Consider the following 13,851-nt stretch of genomic DNA (forward strand, 5'->3'; position numbering starts at 1 on the left):
CTTAGTAGAAAAAAATGCATTTTAAATCTATTACTTTTTTTTTTTACCAGGGACTTCTCCTGAAACTACAATGTAAAAAACAATTTGTTGAGTCAGCTTAAAAATAATTTGTAACCTGGCTGCCTTAAAATTTTAAGTTCAGTCAACTCAAAAAAAGTTTATTCAACTTGAAATGTTAAATTATACTAAGTGACAACTTAGATATTTGAGTTGAATCAACTTAAAATTTTAAGGCAGCTGGGTTACTTACCCATCTGTTAAGTTTAGTAAACACAAAAATCTAAGTTGTTACTTAGTGTAACTTAACATTTCAAGTTGACTAAACTTATTTTAGTTGACTGAACTTAAAATTTTAAGGCAGCAGGGTAACAAATTATTTCAAGCTGACAATTGTGTTTTTTATTTTTTACAGTGTAGTCAACTGCTAGTTTTCAACCAAAATTGAATAAGAATTTCACAAATGGAGTAATTTGTGTTCAACCACTGTGGGAATAAATGGGTTAAATGGAATTAAATACACAATGATGCTTTAACAAACTTAAACGCCCTGAGAACTGTTTACAATGTCATCTTTAAACCTTGTCAAACAAAGTATTGACTTTAGCACAGCTGATTGTCCTGCAAACACTCACCCAGAAGGACTCAAGGACAGAGGACACATTTTTGCAGCTTATTGTTCGAGAACAGGTGAGCGATGATTATTACATTATGTTCTGTTGACCATATTTTATCTCTGAACGCTGTTTGTCAAATTCAGTTATTAGCTGTGTATACCATTGGTGTTAACGGTAGGTATACAGTGTAGCTAGTGTAAGCTGTGTTAACAAATGTTTTATTTGTTTCAGGGTAAATTTGAAGATGGAAGAAAAACTCTCGGATGAAAAAGTGAAATGTATGCTCGCCCCTTGGAGGTTTTCTCTCAGGGCACCTGGATTTGAAAACAGGCTGGTGACGGCTCTACAACTGTTTGAGCGTTTCCCTTTAGATATTGCTGTGACCGGAGGCACACCGGAGGCTAACGCTCAGCTGGCTTCTGCAGTCTGTGGGCCAGGTGAGGAAATCGAAGAGGAGGAATGGGAAACTGATGATGAAGGTGATGAGGAGGAAGAAACAGATGAAGAAGAAGAAGAAGAAGATTTGGAAAAAGATGAAAGTGCAGATGAGGAACACAGTAGAAAGTCTAAGTTAAACACTAATCACCAACGCAGTAGCAGGAGAAAACATGTACGGATAGCAGAGCATGCAGAATATATAGGGAGCGGCATTGCTGATGACTCTGTGATTTTACAACGTCAAATCCCAAATGTTCGTGTGTGGACCGTGGAGGGCCATCCAACCTCAAATTCCATTATTAACCAGAACAACCAGCAGTATGACTGCAGGTGCTATGACGTCTTGGTGGTTCTCACTACAGAACAGCAGAAGGAGGACCACATGTGGCTCAAAATGGAATTGCATTGCAGAGATCTGCCTTTTTTTCTGGTTCAAGCTGAGCGGGACTGGGACGTTGTCGAGGAGAAGCCTACAGGGCCATGCATGACCTGCGCCTGGGAACGAATGAGAGCTCGCAAACTGGAGCTGCAGAAGAGAAGTAAAGAAGTGTTTGGAGAAACGGCTGATTTAGAAGCAGACAGCAAGAATGCTTCAAACGCTCCCCAAGATCTAGCGTTAGTGAAAATGAAGGATATCGCTCAGGTGTTTGCTGAAGCCCTGCCTGAGCTTCGGAGAAAGGCTTTTAGTCAGTTTCTGGTGGCGATTACAAGAGAACTTCGTGTTCCTAAACTACTGACCGATGACGCACAGTAAGTCAGCAACTTTGTGTTTTGAAATGTTTGATATTACCATGTGACACAAACTGGATTTCCATCTGAACCTCACTGAAATAACATCCATTGATGGTTACACATGTCTTGAGTTCTGGGGTCAACATGTTTGTTGGTCTTGGAACAACAATCTTTAAAAAAAATACTTTCTAATAAATCCTGAGCTGGTTATAGTGGAGCTAGTTGCTCAGCTGCTTCAACACGCTTTAAAACATACCTAACCAGCATATGCTATAAGTTGCTTTTTTTTTTTCAACAGGGCAATCCCTACCCCTAATCCAAATCCAATGATAATATAACCTAACCCTTAAACTAGAGGCAAAAGATGGGTTGATAATGATGTAACAACAGTCCTATCAAAAAATAAGTTCTAATAAATCCTGAGTTGGTTATAAGATGGTCCTGAGCAACTAGCTCCTGCTCAGGACCCACTTATAACCAGCTCAGGACCAGGATCAGGATCTTAAAGCAGCTCATGACCAACTAAGGACTAATTTAAACCAGCTCAAACCATACATACCTAACCAGCATATGCTGATTTTTTTAAACAGGGCAATCCCTACCTCTAATCCAAACCCAATCATAACATAACCTAACCTAACCCTTAAACTACAGGCAAAAGATGGGTTGATAATGAAGGAACAAGCCTGTAAAACAAAGAAGTTCTAACCCTGTACCTACCTCTAATCCATAACCTAACCTAAGCCTTAAACTAGAGGCAAAGGTTAGGCTGATAATAAGGTCCTGGTTCAAGGTCCTGGAACAACAGTCCTGTCAAAAATTAAGTTCTAATCCAATCCCTGTTAATCCAAGCCTATCCTTAACCTAGCCCAGGGATGTCCAGTCCTGGTTCTGGCCAATGTCATGGAGAAATTAGTTCCAGCCTGCTCCAATACACCTGCCAGAACATTTCTAGTAGAGGTCCTGAAGATCTTTGGGTTGGGTTTACATGTTTTTAGTTAGAATGGGGCCTAAATTCTTCAAGACAGAGTGAAATAGGTTGATAAGAATGGCGTACAAGCCCCTAACCCTAATATCTGATTTGTGGTGGGGATTGTTGTTCTAGGATAGGATGACCAGACGAACCACTTCCCGGGGACACGTTTAGCACAGGATTTCATAATTGCCTAAAATAACCGGGTGTTGGCTATAGAGAGCAGAGCAGATGGCTCCTTATTCTTTTGAATCGCTCTCACGTTACTTTGATGTCATTTAATCAGTGCAGTGCAAACAGCCAACACCTGGTTATTTTAGGCAATTTAGAAATCCTGTGTTGAATGTGTCCCCGGGAAGTGGCACGTCTGGTTACTCTATTCTAGGACCAACTCGGATGTTGAACCAGGAGCATGTGGAACTCAGAAAAATTAGGATTCACCTGCTGGGCACCATGTTGTGTTTTGGACATTGGTCCCCAACATGGCATGCCAGTGTGCTTGATTCCCTACTAGGCTGATTAACTTGCTTAACTAGCTAGTAACCTTACTCAACCAGCTTAATTAGGAAATCTATGGTGGTCTACCAGCTTAGTTTGGTTGTAAACAAGCACAACCTAGCATTAAATAGGGGTGACCATACTTCCTCTTTTTTGCAGACATGTCCTGGCCAGGATTTCTAAATTGCCAGGTTTTGGCTTTAAGCTATTGTTTTCATAGCAGCCACAGGTAATGACTGAAAAAGAGGTTTGACCAATAAAGTGCAGGCATTGTATATAATTAACCAATGGCTTTTGGTCAAAGCAATGCAAATACACATATAGTCTCACATAGGGTCGTCCTCGGCTAAAGATTTTTTTGGTCAACTAGTAGTCGTTCATTTTAAGCATTAGTCGACTATTAGTCACACATTTATTAATAAGCCATAAAAAACATCATAAAAATGAGCCTTTAAATGCCTACATAGCTCAAACGCATGCAAAAATAGCTTGCCACAGCGCACCGGCAGATATAATAATTATGAATGTGTCTGGGGAAAACAGCTATGAGACTCCATTAATGTTTTAATAATTTATTGATAAACTAGCGCTTTCTTCGTTTTCGGCTTAAGAGATGAAGTTGGTGACACCAACTCGTCATCTCCGCAGTAGTGATGTGCCTGTATGCATGTTTTATGTGGATTACATAATCTGTGAATATTTGTTTTCTATTTGAATTGGTTTATTTAGAAGTAGATGTTTCACTCTCTATAGATATATTTTTCATGTCTGTAAGGTAAGTATACACAGAGTTTTAAAGTTTTGCACTCAACAGAGACAGAGAAGGCAGAAAGTGCATCCAGTTTGCATTCTTTATTTTACAAAAGCGCAATGTTTCATTGTTATTGCAAGTGAACACAAATAAACGTATAGTCTTTACAAATTTGAAAGATGTATTACTTTTATCTGTATGACCAAAATTACGGAGTATTTTAAGAGCAAGTGACCGCACCGGCGCCTCCATCTGTCATGCTGTGAGCACGCTACTATTCAGCTTCCACACTTCACACAGGCACTTGAATAGCGCACATTTTTCTTGGTTAACATTAGATTGAGCGGCCATGTAAAGTTGCTACTACATACATCTTTTAGATAAAAAGCCATGTTTGAGGTCGATAAATGATAGATGAGCTTTTGGATGTCCTGGCCGATGCACTATATCATCACATAGACCAGCCATTAATGATCTGTTTGTCACGGACTGCAAATTCTTTTTCTGCAACTAAGCAACTAATAAAATTTTGGTCGACCAAGCCTCTTGTCGTCAACTAATGGTTAGTTGACTATTAGGGGGCAGCCCTAGTCTTATGTAGCCACACCTTCAGACTGACAGCAGGTCTGGGAACCTTGGCCACTTTAAATGTCCGGGAAAAAGATGAATATGGTCACCCTACATTAGGCCGCATATTTACAACTTGCATGAAAATTCAGTGTTCTTTATTATTTATGGCATCTTCATTTATCTAACAAATTTACTACATTTGCTTCTTAGGTTTGTGGTCTCTACTGCTTTGAGGTCCAGGAAAATAAACCAAGATGATCTTGACCAGATCACCAAGCTCTCACAGCCGAGAGATCTCACAGACAATCCCTCCAAGCTTCAGGCAATCCTTTCAGCTCTCGATAACTTCCGGCTGGATGTTGGTGTGCTGGGTGAGACGGGCTGTGGAAGCTCCAGCTTGGTCAATGCCCTCCTGGGCCTGGAAAGCAGTGATGAACAAGCTGCCTCAACCGGTGTAATAGAAACAACCAAAGAGGCTGTGAAATATCCTTACACTTCCCCGAACGTCTGTCTTTGGGACCTTCCTGGGATTGGAAAAATAGGTGATCTTGACAGCTTGTCCTCTGTGTCCAGCTCATCTGAAGCTCAACGTGTAACATCTGCACTCACTTTATGTGATGTATATATACTAATGTCTCCTTTGAGGCTTAGACTGGGAGCCATACAGTTGTTAAAGCAAGCATCCTCCCTAGGGAAAGAATGTTACCTGGTGCTTTCCATGGCAGATTTGATTAAGGAGAAGTCAATTGCGGAGGTGAGGCAATGGGCTGAGGAAGTCTTGGGTAAACTGGGCCTCCAGCAGAGCTTGTTTCTAGTGTCTGCTCACCATCCAGAAACCTTGGACCTAGCCAAGCTAAAGGAGACGTTGAATGCAGGCTTTCCAAGTCATAAGAAAGTTGCTCTTGCCAGATATGCAGGAAAACAACTGGATGGAGATGTTTTCTGGAAAAGATCAGATTCTTGCAAATTTATGTAAATAATTGAAAAAGGGATGTTCTCACTCTCAAGCATGTTTTATAAGAGAGGGATTTCTGTCGGCTTAACTACTCATCACTTTCCAAACATATTTTATCCTTATATGAGAACCACCCTATTCAGATGCAATGTGACTGTAAAGCCTTTTTGGCATGTGCTGTTTCTTTTTTAAGTTTCAAGCACAAATTCTTTTTTGACAAATAATTTGAATATATATTTACTCATTTAGGTTTTTTTTTTTTTAAGACAAAATTCTGCACACTACCATACCACTGCACGCAAAATGTGCAATATTTAATGCAGTTTGGCCGAAGGTCTAAATATTGTAACTTATTGCAAGCTATGATAGTGTGCGGTATTTTTTCTTCTCTGTTTATGATATTGGTTGAATCTTTCCGTATTTTCATGTGTGGCATAAGCCAATAATTTTAACTTGATATTTGCATTTTTTGATGCAATAAGTGGTGTTTGCCCATGCAAAACATGCCATCACAATGTTAGGGTGGTTGCTAGAATGTTGCAGTCGAGGAGGTGTTTTAAGGAGTGTTTTAATGAGTTGTTACTGAACGCGTTTGCTATAGTGGTCTGGGTGGTTGCTTAGTGGTTGTCTCTATGATATTTAGGTTTGTACAGTCTATTTTATAGACTATAGACTATATAGTGGTCTGGGTGGTTGCTTAGTGGTTGTCTCTATGATATTTAGGTTTGTATAGTCTATTTTATATTTAATATCAACCACAAATCTGGTTACTTAGAGAAAAGCAATAATGCTTTCAATAAGCCGCACGGTATGCATCAATTATGTATGTAGCACAAATGGTGTGGGAAAATGTATGCTTAAGTTTATAATTTTAGCATGACTTATTAAATGCCAAATAACAAAAAACGAATATTCACTACCACAAGTACATTATCTACAAAGTCGTTAAGAAATTGCGTAAGCAGGTGAGTCACGAAAAAAGAACAGGTCTGTTGGTTCCTAATGAAGCGTGGGTGAAGTGAATCTGGCATCCACATCTTCATCCATGCCACTCACGCCATTTAATTCTATGGAAAACATGGGAGCTTCAGTCTCATTATTTACTCAACACCTTACCTGTTAAACAACAGGACCTCACCCACCGATGCCTGGGGGTAAAGCCATCTGTGAATGCTAGTTACTCCTCTTAGTTCGAGGTGGAGCCACAAACTACTTTCCCCAGAGCCCTAAGGCAGCACTAACATTCAATTTGAAACTCACCCATCATGAAAACATGACAAATTGGTTTAGAAATGCTCAGTGTGCCGTTAAACGCCAGCACTGCTGATGAAAAGATGTACGGTGCGTGAATGTCTCGCAGCATTATTTGTGAACATTTGATGATCACCTTGGGGACGTTGGATGTAGCAGCACACCATGCTTGTATGGATAATCGTATGGCCTAAAGCATGAAAAACGACTAAAAATTAAAGCTGAATGAGGAAGAGTCAACCAGTCATCTGTCAGCTGCAGACAACATGAACCTTGTAAGTAATGGACTGTCGGTGCAGTGTTACTTGATGCCAAAGCTGATGGGAAAAATGAGAAGAAGAGTTCAGGAGATAAGAAGCCCAAACGCTTTGTTGTCTCCAGTGGGTCTGAGTTACAATGAGAGCACACGACTGGCTATGGATGCTCTCTTGGACAGAGGGATTGATGGATACCAGGAAGTGTTGGTCAAAGAGAATGAAGCAAACTTTCTGTCAGCGGAGGAGAAAGCGTACATCTTGAACAACATTAAAAAGCCTCTCGCTGAGAATGAAGAGGCGGACAGGGATGAAGAGATGTCTAGTTCTCCATCAGTTTCTTCCGAGACGTACTTTCCTGTGGTCACAGAGAGCGAGGCTCCAGTTCTTGACTACGGCTGGCCAGTGGCTGACTGGAGTTACCATCTGCAAGGAATGCCTAGTGTGGAAGTGTTTTTCCACTCAATGAAATCGTTTTCCTTGAAAGACGTGCTGCGGGAACTCATCAGGCAAGCAACTACAGTAAGAACATGTCATTTGATCGAGACATTTTTGGATTGTATATTGCCATTTTTTTGTGATGCAAGAAAAATGCTTGATGCAATTATGAACAACACTTTCCATGAATCCACAAACTTTTTTAGCTTCAAGTATTAGTAGCACAAATTGAACATAGAATGCAGATTGTTTCAAGGCAGCTTCACATTAATTAAACTAAATAACAGGGTTGTAAAATCCATCTATTATGAAATTCAATTTAAGTTTAAAAAAAAAAAAAGTAGCTCTACTTTTACATTTTACATTTAATTCAAACTTGATATTACTTTGTAATTATTTTGTTAAATTTGTGAAAAAGTAAATCCAGTTACCAGTCCAGTTTTTCAGTGATGTGTGCAATAGTGTTATCATCCAGTTCAGTTCAGTATTATTATTAATTTATTAATATTCATTTAACTTAACAGGGTAGCAGGGTTGCAAAAATTAAACATAATTAAAAATAATTGAATATTTGTGACCCTGGACCACAAAACCAGTCATAAGGGTCAATTGTTTTAAATTAAGTTTTATACATCATCTGAAAGCTAAATAAATAAGCTTTGCATTGATGCAACTATTTGAAAATCTGCAATCTGAGGGTGCAAAAAAATCAGAATATTGAGAAAATCGGCTTTAAAGTTGTCCAAAATGAAGTTCTTAGCAATGCATATTACTAAACAAAAAATAAAGTTTTGAAATATTTACGGTAGAAAATTTATAAAATATCTTCCTGGAACATGATCTTTACATGATGATATAATGATTTTTGGCATAAAAGAAAAATCGATCATTTTGACCCATACAGTGTATTTTTGGCTATTGCTACAAATATACTCGTGCTATATTTGAATTGTTTTCTGTTTGTTCAGTTTAACCACTGAAAGTCTTAATCTGAAATCTTAAGCTTAAGCACCTTCTTTAATTTGCTGAAAATGGAAAAACAAAAAATTTAGGTCCTATTTTATACTGCATTTGTGGAAAGCGCCTGTCATTTTTGAGTGTGCAGCAGTCTAAAACACAATTTGCAACGTAGTCGTAACTTTTGCTCCTTAAATTACACTCATCAAAGGTTCTGGCGATAGTTATGGACACCTTCAGTGATGTGGAGATTTTCTGTGACATACTGGAGGCGTCAAGAAAGCGCAATGTATACGTCTATCTTCTTCTGGACCATACCAATTTACAGCTGTTTCAGGATATGTGTGAAAATGTAAAAATCAACAAATCACACCTTGGTGTAAGTTATTCTATTGACCTTATATTTACATTAATGGAATTTAATTGGCACTGTTAAAACACTTGCTTTTGGTTTTATAATAAATGTCATTTCAATATTGTATGTAACATACTTTTTTCATAATGACAGCATATTTAAGTTGTTATGCACTCTTAGAAAAAAAGGTAGAAAAGCTTTCACTGGGGCGGTATACCTCTTCAGAAGCAACACATTTGTACCTAAAAAGTCCATACTGATACCTTAAAGGTACATATTAGTATCAGTAAAGTGCACCTTTTGAAAGGGCACAGCCACAGTGACAGCTTTTGTACCTTTTTTCTGAGTGTATCATGAAATGAAAAACATGAGGATGAATTCATGTTTGTGTGCTCATGTTTCCCTCTTTATCTCTTCATACAGAGAATGTCCATTCGTAGCGTTCAAGGACAAACATACTGTGCCAAATCAGGGAGAAAGTTCACTGGACAGACAAAGGAAAAGTTCATCATTGTGGACTGCACAAAAGTGCTGGTTGGGACATACAGGTACTGCACTATTTGAACTCTCAAATGTCTCATCAATACAGACATGTTATACTCAATTACTATTTAAACAGCACTTGGAAGGAAGCACTGTATTTGTATTAAAGGAGTAGTTCACTTCCAGAACAAAGATTTACAGATACCCCCTTGTCAGATGTTCATGTCTTTTTTTTTCTTTAGTCGTATAGAAAGTGTTTTTGAGGAAAACATTTCAGGAATGTTCTCCATATAGTGGACTTCAATGGTGCCCCCGAGTTTGAACTTCCAAAATGCATGATGTTTCAGTTAAAATTACAGTTTATATACTTTTTAACCTTTCTTTTTTAGAAAATAACCGATCATTTCGCTAGATAAGACCCTTCTTCTTTGGCTGGGATCATTTAGATCATTTAGATCTAGTTCATATATATTTTTGTAGTACATATAATACACAAATGTACTTTTAGAAATGCATTTAAAAAAAATCGTCAGTCATAGCATCCTAAATACACATATTTGCCCAATACATTCATATAAATTTCAACCTAAAATTGTGAAATAGATATTTTAATTAGTTTCTTTTAAATAGCAGCTCTTAATTCTCCAATCACAGCAGTACGATTTACAACCATACGTGGTTAATTTCTGGACCACAATTGCATAAATAATGCTGTTTTCAGACAAATTTCAAACACTCCCTACATCTGTCATTGTAGCATTTAAGCCCACCGCAAGCTCACACTGCTGGTTGAGCCACTGATTGCTTTTGGTGCTGCTAGTTATGCAGAAACTTCACCTTTGACTAAGTCTCGTTTGATTTCTTTCACTAATAACTCTTTCACTCCGTCACAGTCTCACCTGGCTGTCCTGGCAGGTTCACAGAAGCTTGGCCGTACTCTTCAAAGGCAGCGGGGTTAAACCATTCGACCTGGAGTTTCGCAGACTCTATGCTATTTCTAAACCAGTCCCAGGATTTATCTGCCACACATCAGATCTGGGAGATCTCTGCCTACCCTTTGAGAAACTCCAGATCCCAATGTGCCCAGCAGGAACTGCTAGAAATACTGCCAACCACCTACCACAGAAACCTTGCAAACCCAGGAACCAGAGTTTCCTAACAACTCCTGCCTTGGTCAGGCAAACAACCTATCCAAATGCCACCAATGGACTGCAAAGATCTCAATGGCTTCCACGGAGGAGCACGATCCATCACACCATTGCTGGTCAACCCCCTCTTTTCAAAGATTATAATATGAGGAGCCAAACTTGGCGTCCAGTACAAGGCAATCACATCAACAAGAGCGCTCCTGCAACTTCCCACTGGTCCTAGAGCAGGTTATTGTAATGCTTTAGTAGACACTGTGAATAAGTATGTGCTCATTGCTTGAATTAGTAGATGTAGAAACTTTATTTATTTTAAAACATTTAACTTTATTCTGCTCTGTAACAGTAAAAGCATGTAACTCCAATAAAAGATACACATTCATTTCTAAAAGTACAATCAACAGTCATATTATTCATATGTCTCCTCCAGTGGTCTATGCATGGATAAACCTGGCGTCTCCTCCTGCAGTTTAATGTGGAGTTTGTTCCACCACCTTTCATCAAAGTCTTTAATATAAAGTCCTGATAAACTTTCTCCATCTTGGTTTTCCTCCCTCATCTTCTCTGGATTGAGGTCTTCTGCCATTACCTAGATCAGAATAAATTAAATCAGTTTCTAACGTGAGACCATGAAAGTTCAGGAGTTGTATGAGAGATGTGCAATTTAGAGAATAAACTAGCTTTTTTGATGCTTCCAAGTAGTGAATTCAGAAAAAAATTGCAAAGGAATGCTTTACATTATATATAATTATTTATATATATATATATATATATATATATATATATATATATATTAAAATATATTAAAAAATTCGACTTTAGACTGGTTTTGTGGTCCAGGGTCACATATATATAATTTTTATATATTTATAATAATAATAATAATAATAATAATAATAATAATTATATATATATTTTTTTATTTTTTATTTTTTCCTGACCTCAGAGACTGTCTGAAGCATTTTTTCTGTTGGCTGTAAAACATTTAGGGCCTCCTCAATGTCTTGTAGGGTCCTTTGGCTGTTCTCCAGAACGAATGAGAACTGCTGAATCCGCAGGATTTCAATTAGCAACCTGAAAAAAAAAAATAACAACATGAATGAACTCAAAGCTGAATTCATCTGTTAATATCAAAGTGAATAAATAAACAGCTAGATCTGTTGTGGCTCATATACCTTGTTCTAATCAAGCACATGACAGTCTTCAATCGTAAAATGTTACTTGTCCCCTGCTGCTTGTCGTGTTCTTCCTCCGCGCTGGATCTGTCTGGACCCCTGTGAGACTCCAGGAGCCTCTGAAAGCTCATAGCTAGATTCAGCCAGTGCCATGGATGGTATGGATGAAGACAGCACAGCTGCTGCAGGCTGGAGATGCTGTTTGTCAGATCTCTATAGTGTTCATGAACACTCAGCTCCAGCTGAAGGATGCAGGTGAGGTGGCAGGTGTTGGATACTTCCGTTCTCTGTCAATAAAACCGTAAATCAGCAAAAGGATAAATACAGGTTGTTGGAGTTAGTGCTTTAATGTACTTACCAATTTCTCACAGGCATTTAGAGCCTCTTCTTTTTTGCCCAGGTGACAGCAGCATCGTGCGATCCCTTCCAGCACATCTCTCTTCACTGATGTGTTTCCAGCAGGTACCAAAGAGAGGCAGGATACATACTCATCCAGAGCCACCTGTCATTGACACAACTCACAAATCAGCTTATGAATATCAGTGAGAGATGATGTTGAATTCAGCTCTTTGTACCTGATACTGTTTCCTCCTGTAGGCCAGATCTCCTCGAAACTTAAGGGTTTTTTGTTCTTCTAATGGGTCTTCGAAATTGCCATCATCACAAAACCACTATATATAATAAAACAGAGAAAAAACATGACCTGCTGGAAGACGTTCCTTTATTTAATTCTTGAAAAGGCGCTTGACTTGTTTGTTGGATAAACATTTTATTTTTTATGTAATATTTGTTATTTTTTGTTATTATAGTTTAATGCACTACCAGTCAAACGTTTTTGATTTTTAAAAACCGTAAGATTTTTAATGTGTCTCTTCTGCTTACCAAGCCTGCATTTATTTGATCCAAAGTACAGCAAATACTGTGAAATTTTTAAATGGTTTTATTGTTTAAAGTAAATATAATTGAAACGTAATTTATTCCTGTGAACAAAGCTGAATTTTCAGCATCATTACTCCAGTCTTCAATGTCACGTGATCCTTCAGAAATCATTCTAATATGCTGATTTGCTATTCAAGAAACATTTTTTTATTATTATTATCGATATTCAAAACAGTGGAGTATTTTTTTAGGATACTTTGATAAATAGAAAGACCTCAAGTTCAGCATTTATCTGAAATTTAAAAAAAAAACTGTAACATTATACACTACCATTTAAAAGCTTGGAGTCAGTTTAATGTATTTACTTATTTATTTTTAGAAAGAAATTACAGAAATGAATACTCTTATTTAGCAAGGATGCTTTAAATTGTTTAAAAGTGATAATAAAGACATTCATAATGTTACAAAAGATTTCTATGTGCAGATAAATGCTGCTTTTCTGAACTTTCTATTCATCAAAGAAACCTAAAAATATTCTACTCAGCTGTTTTCAACATAATAATAATAAATGTTTTTTTTTTTTTTTTTCTGAGCAGAAAATTAGAATATTAGAATGATTTTTGAGGGAACGTGACTGGAGTAATGATGCTAAAAATTCAGTTTTGAAATCAAAGGAATAAATTATATTTTAATATATTTAAATAGAAAACACGTATTTTAAATAGTAAAAATATTTAAATTTTTACCGCTTTTAAAGTACTTTGGATCAAATAAATGCAGGCTTGGTGAGTAAAAGATATTTATGTAAAAACATTAACCGTGTGAATCCCACAGAAGCGCCTGTGTAATTATACATGTTATAATTATATGATATATAATTATCATTAATTATATGTAATGATATAGTATGCTAATTCAGCACATCAGCACAAATTTAATTTATGTTTAGAATGTGTTGAAATATCACTGACTAAAACATACCATGTTATTCTTTCTCACGCGAATACTTTACATATCTAACTAAGTACCGTGGTATTACCATCAGCTGCCGTCATTACCGTAGTAATACCATGCTTTCCTTTGAAGTGAACGTAGCATACCACGTAAATACTGCGTAAGTATACGTGCCATTAACTGTATGGTATCAGCGGTTTGTTGTTAGTGTTGAGTGTGTTACCCACCAGAGGTTCGCAGAGTTTGGGCTCGTATGCGGGAAGAGCAGCTGAAACTCTGTTTCTTGCTTCCTCGAACACAGAATCGTCAAAAGTGCTGCCCAGAATCTCCATGACAGAAAGAAACACGCGAGAGAGTCACAGCAGGCTCCTCTCACACACTCACGAAACAACACAGTGTAACACGTGATCGCAACAAACACGCAGACAT

General features: G+C 37.6%; 3 protein-coding genes across 3 annotated transcripts; 2 read left to right on the forward strand and 1 right to left on the reverse strand.

Annotated features, from left to right (window-relative positions):
* Window positions 1-647: 647 nt before the first annotated feature.
* On the forward strand, window positions 648-5,552 carry zmp:0000000951 (uncharacterized). Its single transcript, XM_051132360.1, has 3 exons — window positions 648-687; window positions 846-1,802; window positions 4,787-5,552. The coding sequence occupies exons 2-3, from the start codon at window positions 859-861 to the stop codon at window positions 5,550-5,552; spliced, it is 1,710 nt and encodes a 569-aa protein (XP_050988317.1). The 5' UTR covers window positions 648-687; window positions 846-858.
* A 1,475-nt stretch (window positions 5,553-7,027) lies between these two features.
* LOC127179086 (protein FAM83A) lies at window positions 7,028-10,648 on the forward strand. Its single transcript, XM_051132361.1, has 4 exons — window positions 7,028-7,558; window positions 8,643-8,810; window positions 9,210-9,334; window positions 10,163-10,648. Exons 1-4 carry the CDS (start codon window positions 7,049-7,051, stop codon window positions 10,638-10,640), a joined length of 1,281 nt encoding a protein of 426 aa, XP_050988318.1. The 5' UTR covers window positions 7,028-7,048; the 3' UTR covers window positions 10,641-10,648.
* Window positions 10,649-10,714: 66 nt separating this feature from the next.
* Window positions 10,715-13,769, reverse strand: zgc:101716 (uncharacterized protein LOC492784 homolog). The gene is made up of 6 exons (XM_051132362.1): window positions 13,650-13,769; window positions 12,165-12,260; window positions 11,948-12,091; window positions 11,590-11,876; window positions 11,356-11,488; window positions 10,715-11,003 (listed from the first exon to the last, which is right to left on the reverse strand). Exons 1-6 carry the CDS (start codon window positions 13,752-13,754, stop codon window positions 10,824-10,826), a joined length of 945 nt encoding a protein of 314 aa, XP_050988319.1. The 5' UTR covers window positions 13,755-13,769; the 3' UTR covers window positions 10,715-10,823.
* Window positions 13,770-13,851: the final 82 nt, after the last annotated feature.

Source organism: Labeo rohita, chromosome 16, assembly GCF_022985175.1.
Source record: "Labeo rohita strain BAU-BD-2019 chromosome 16, IGBB_LRoh.1.0, whole genome shotgun sequence".
NCBI lineage: Eukaryota > Metazoa > Chordata > Actinopteri > Cypriniformes > Cyprinidae > Labeo > Labeo rohita.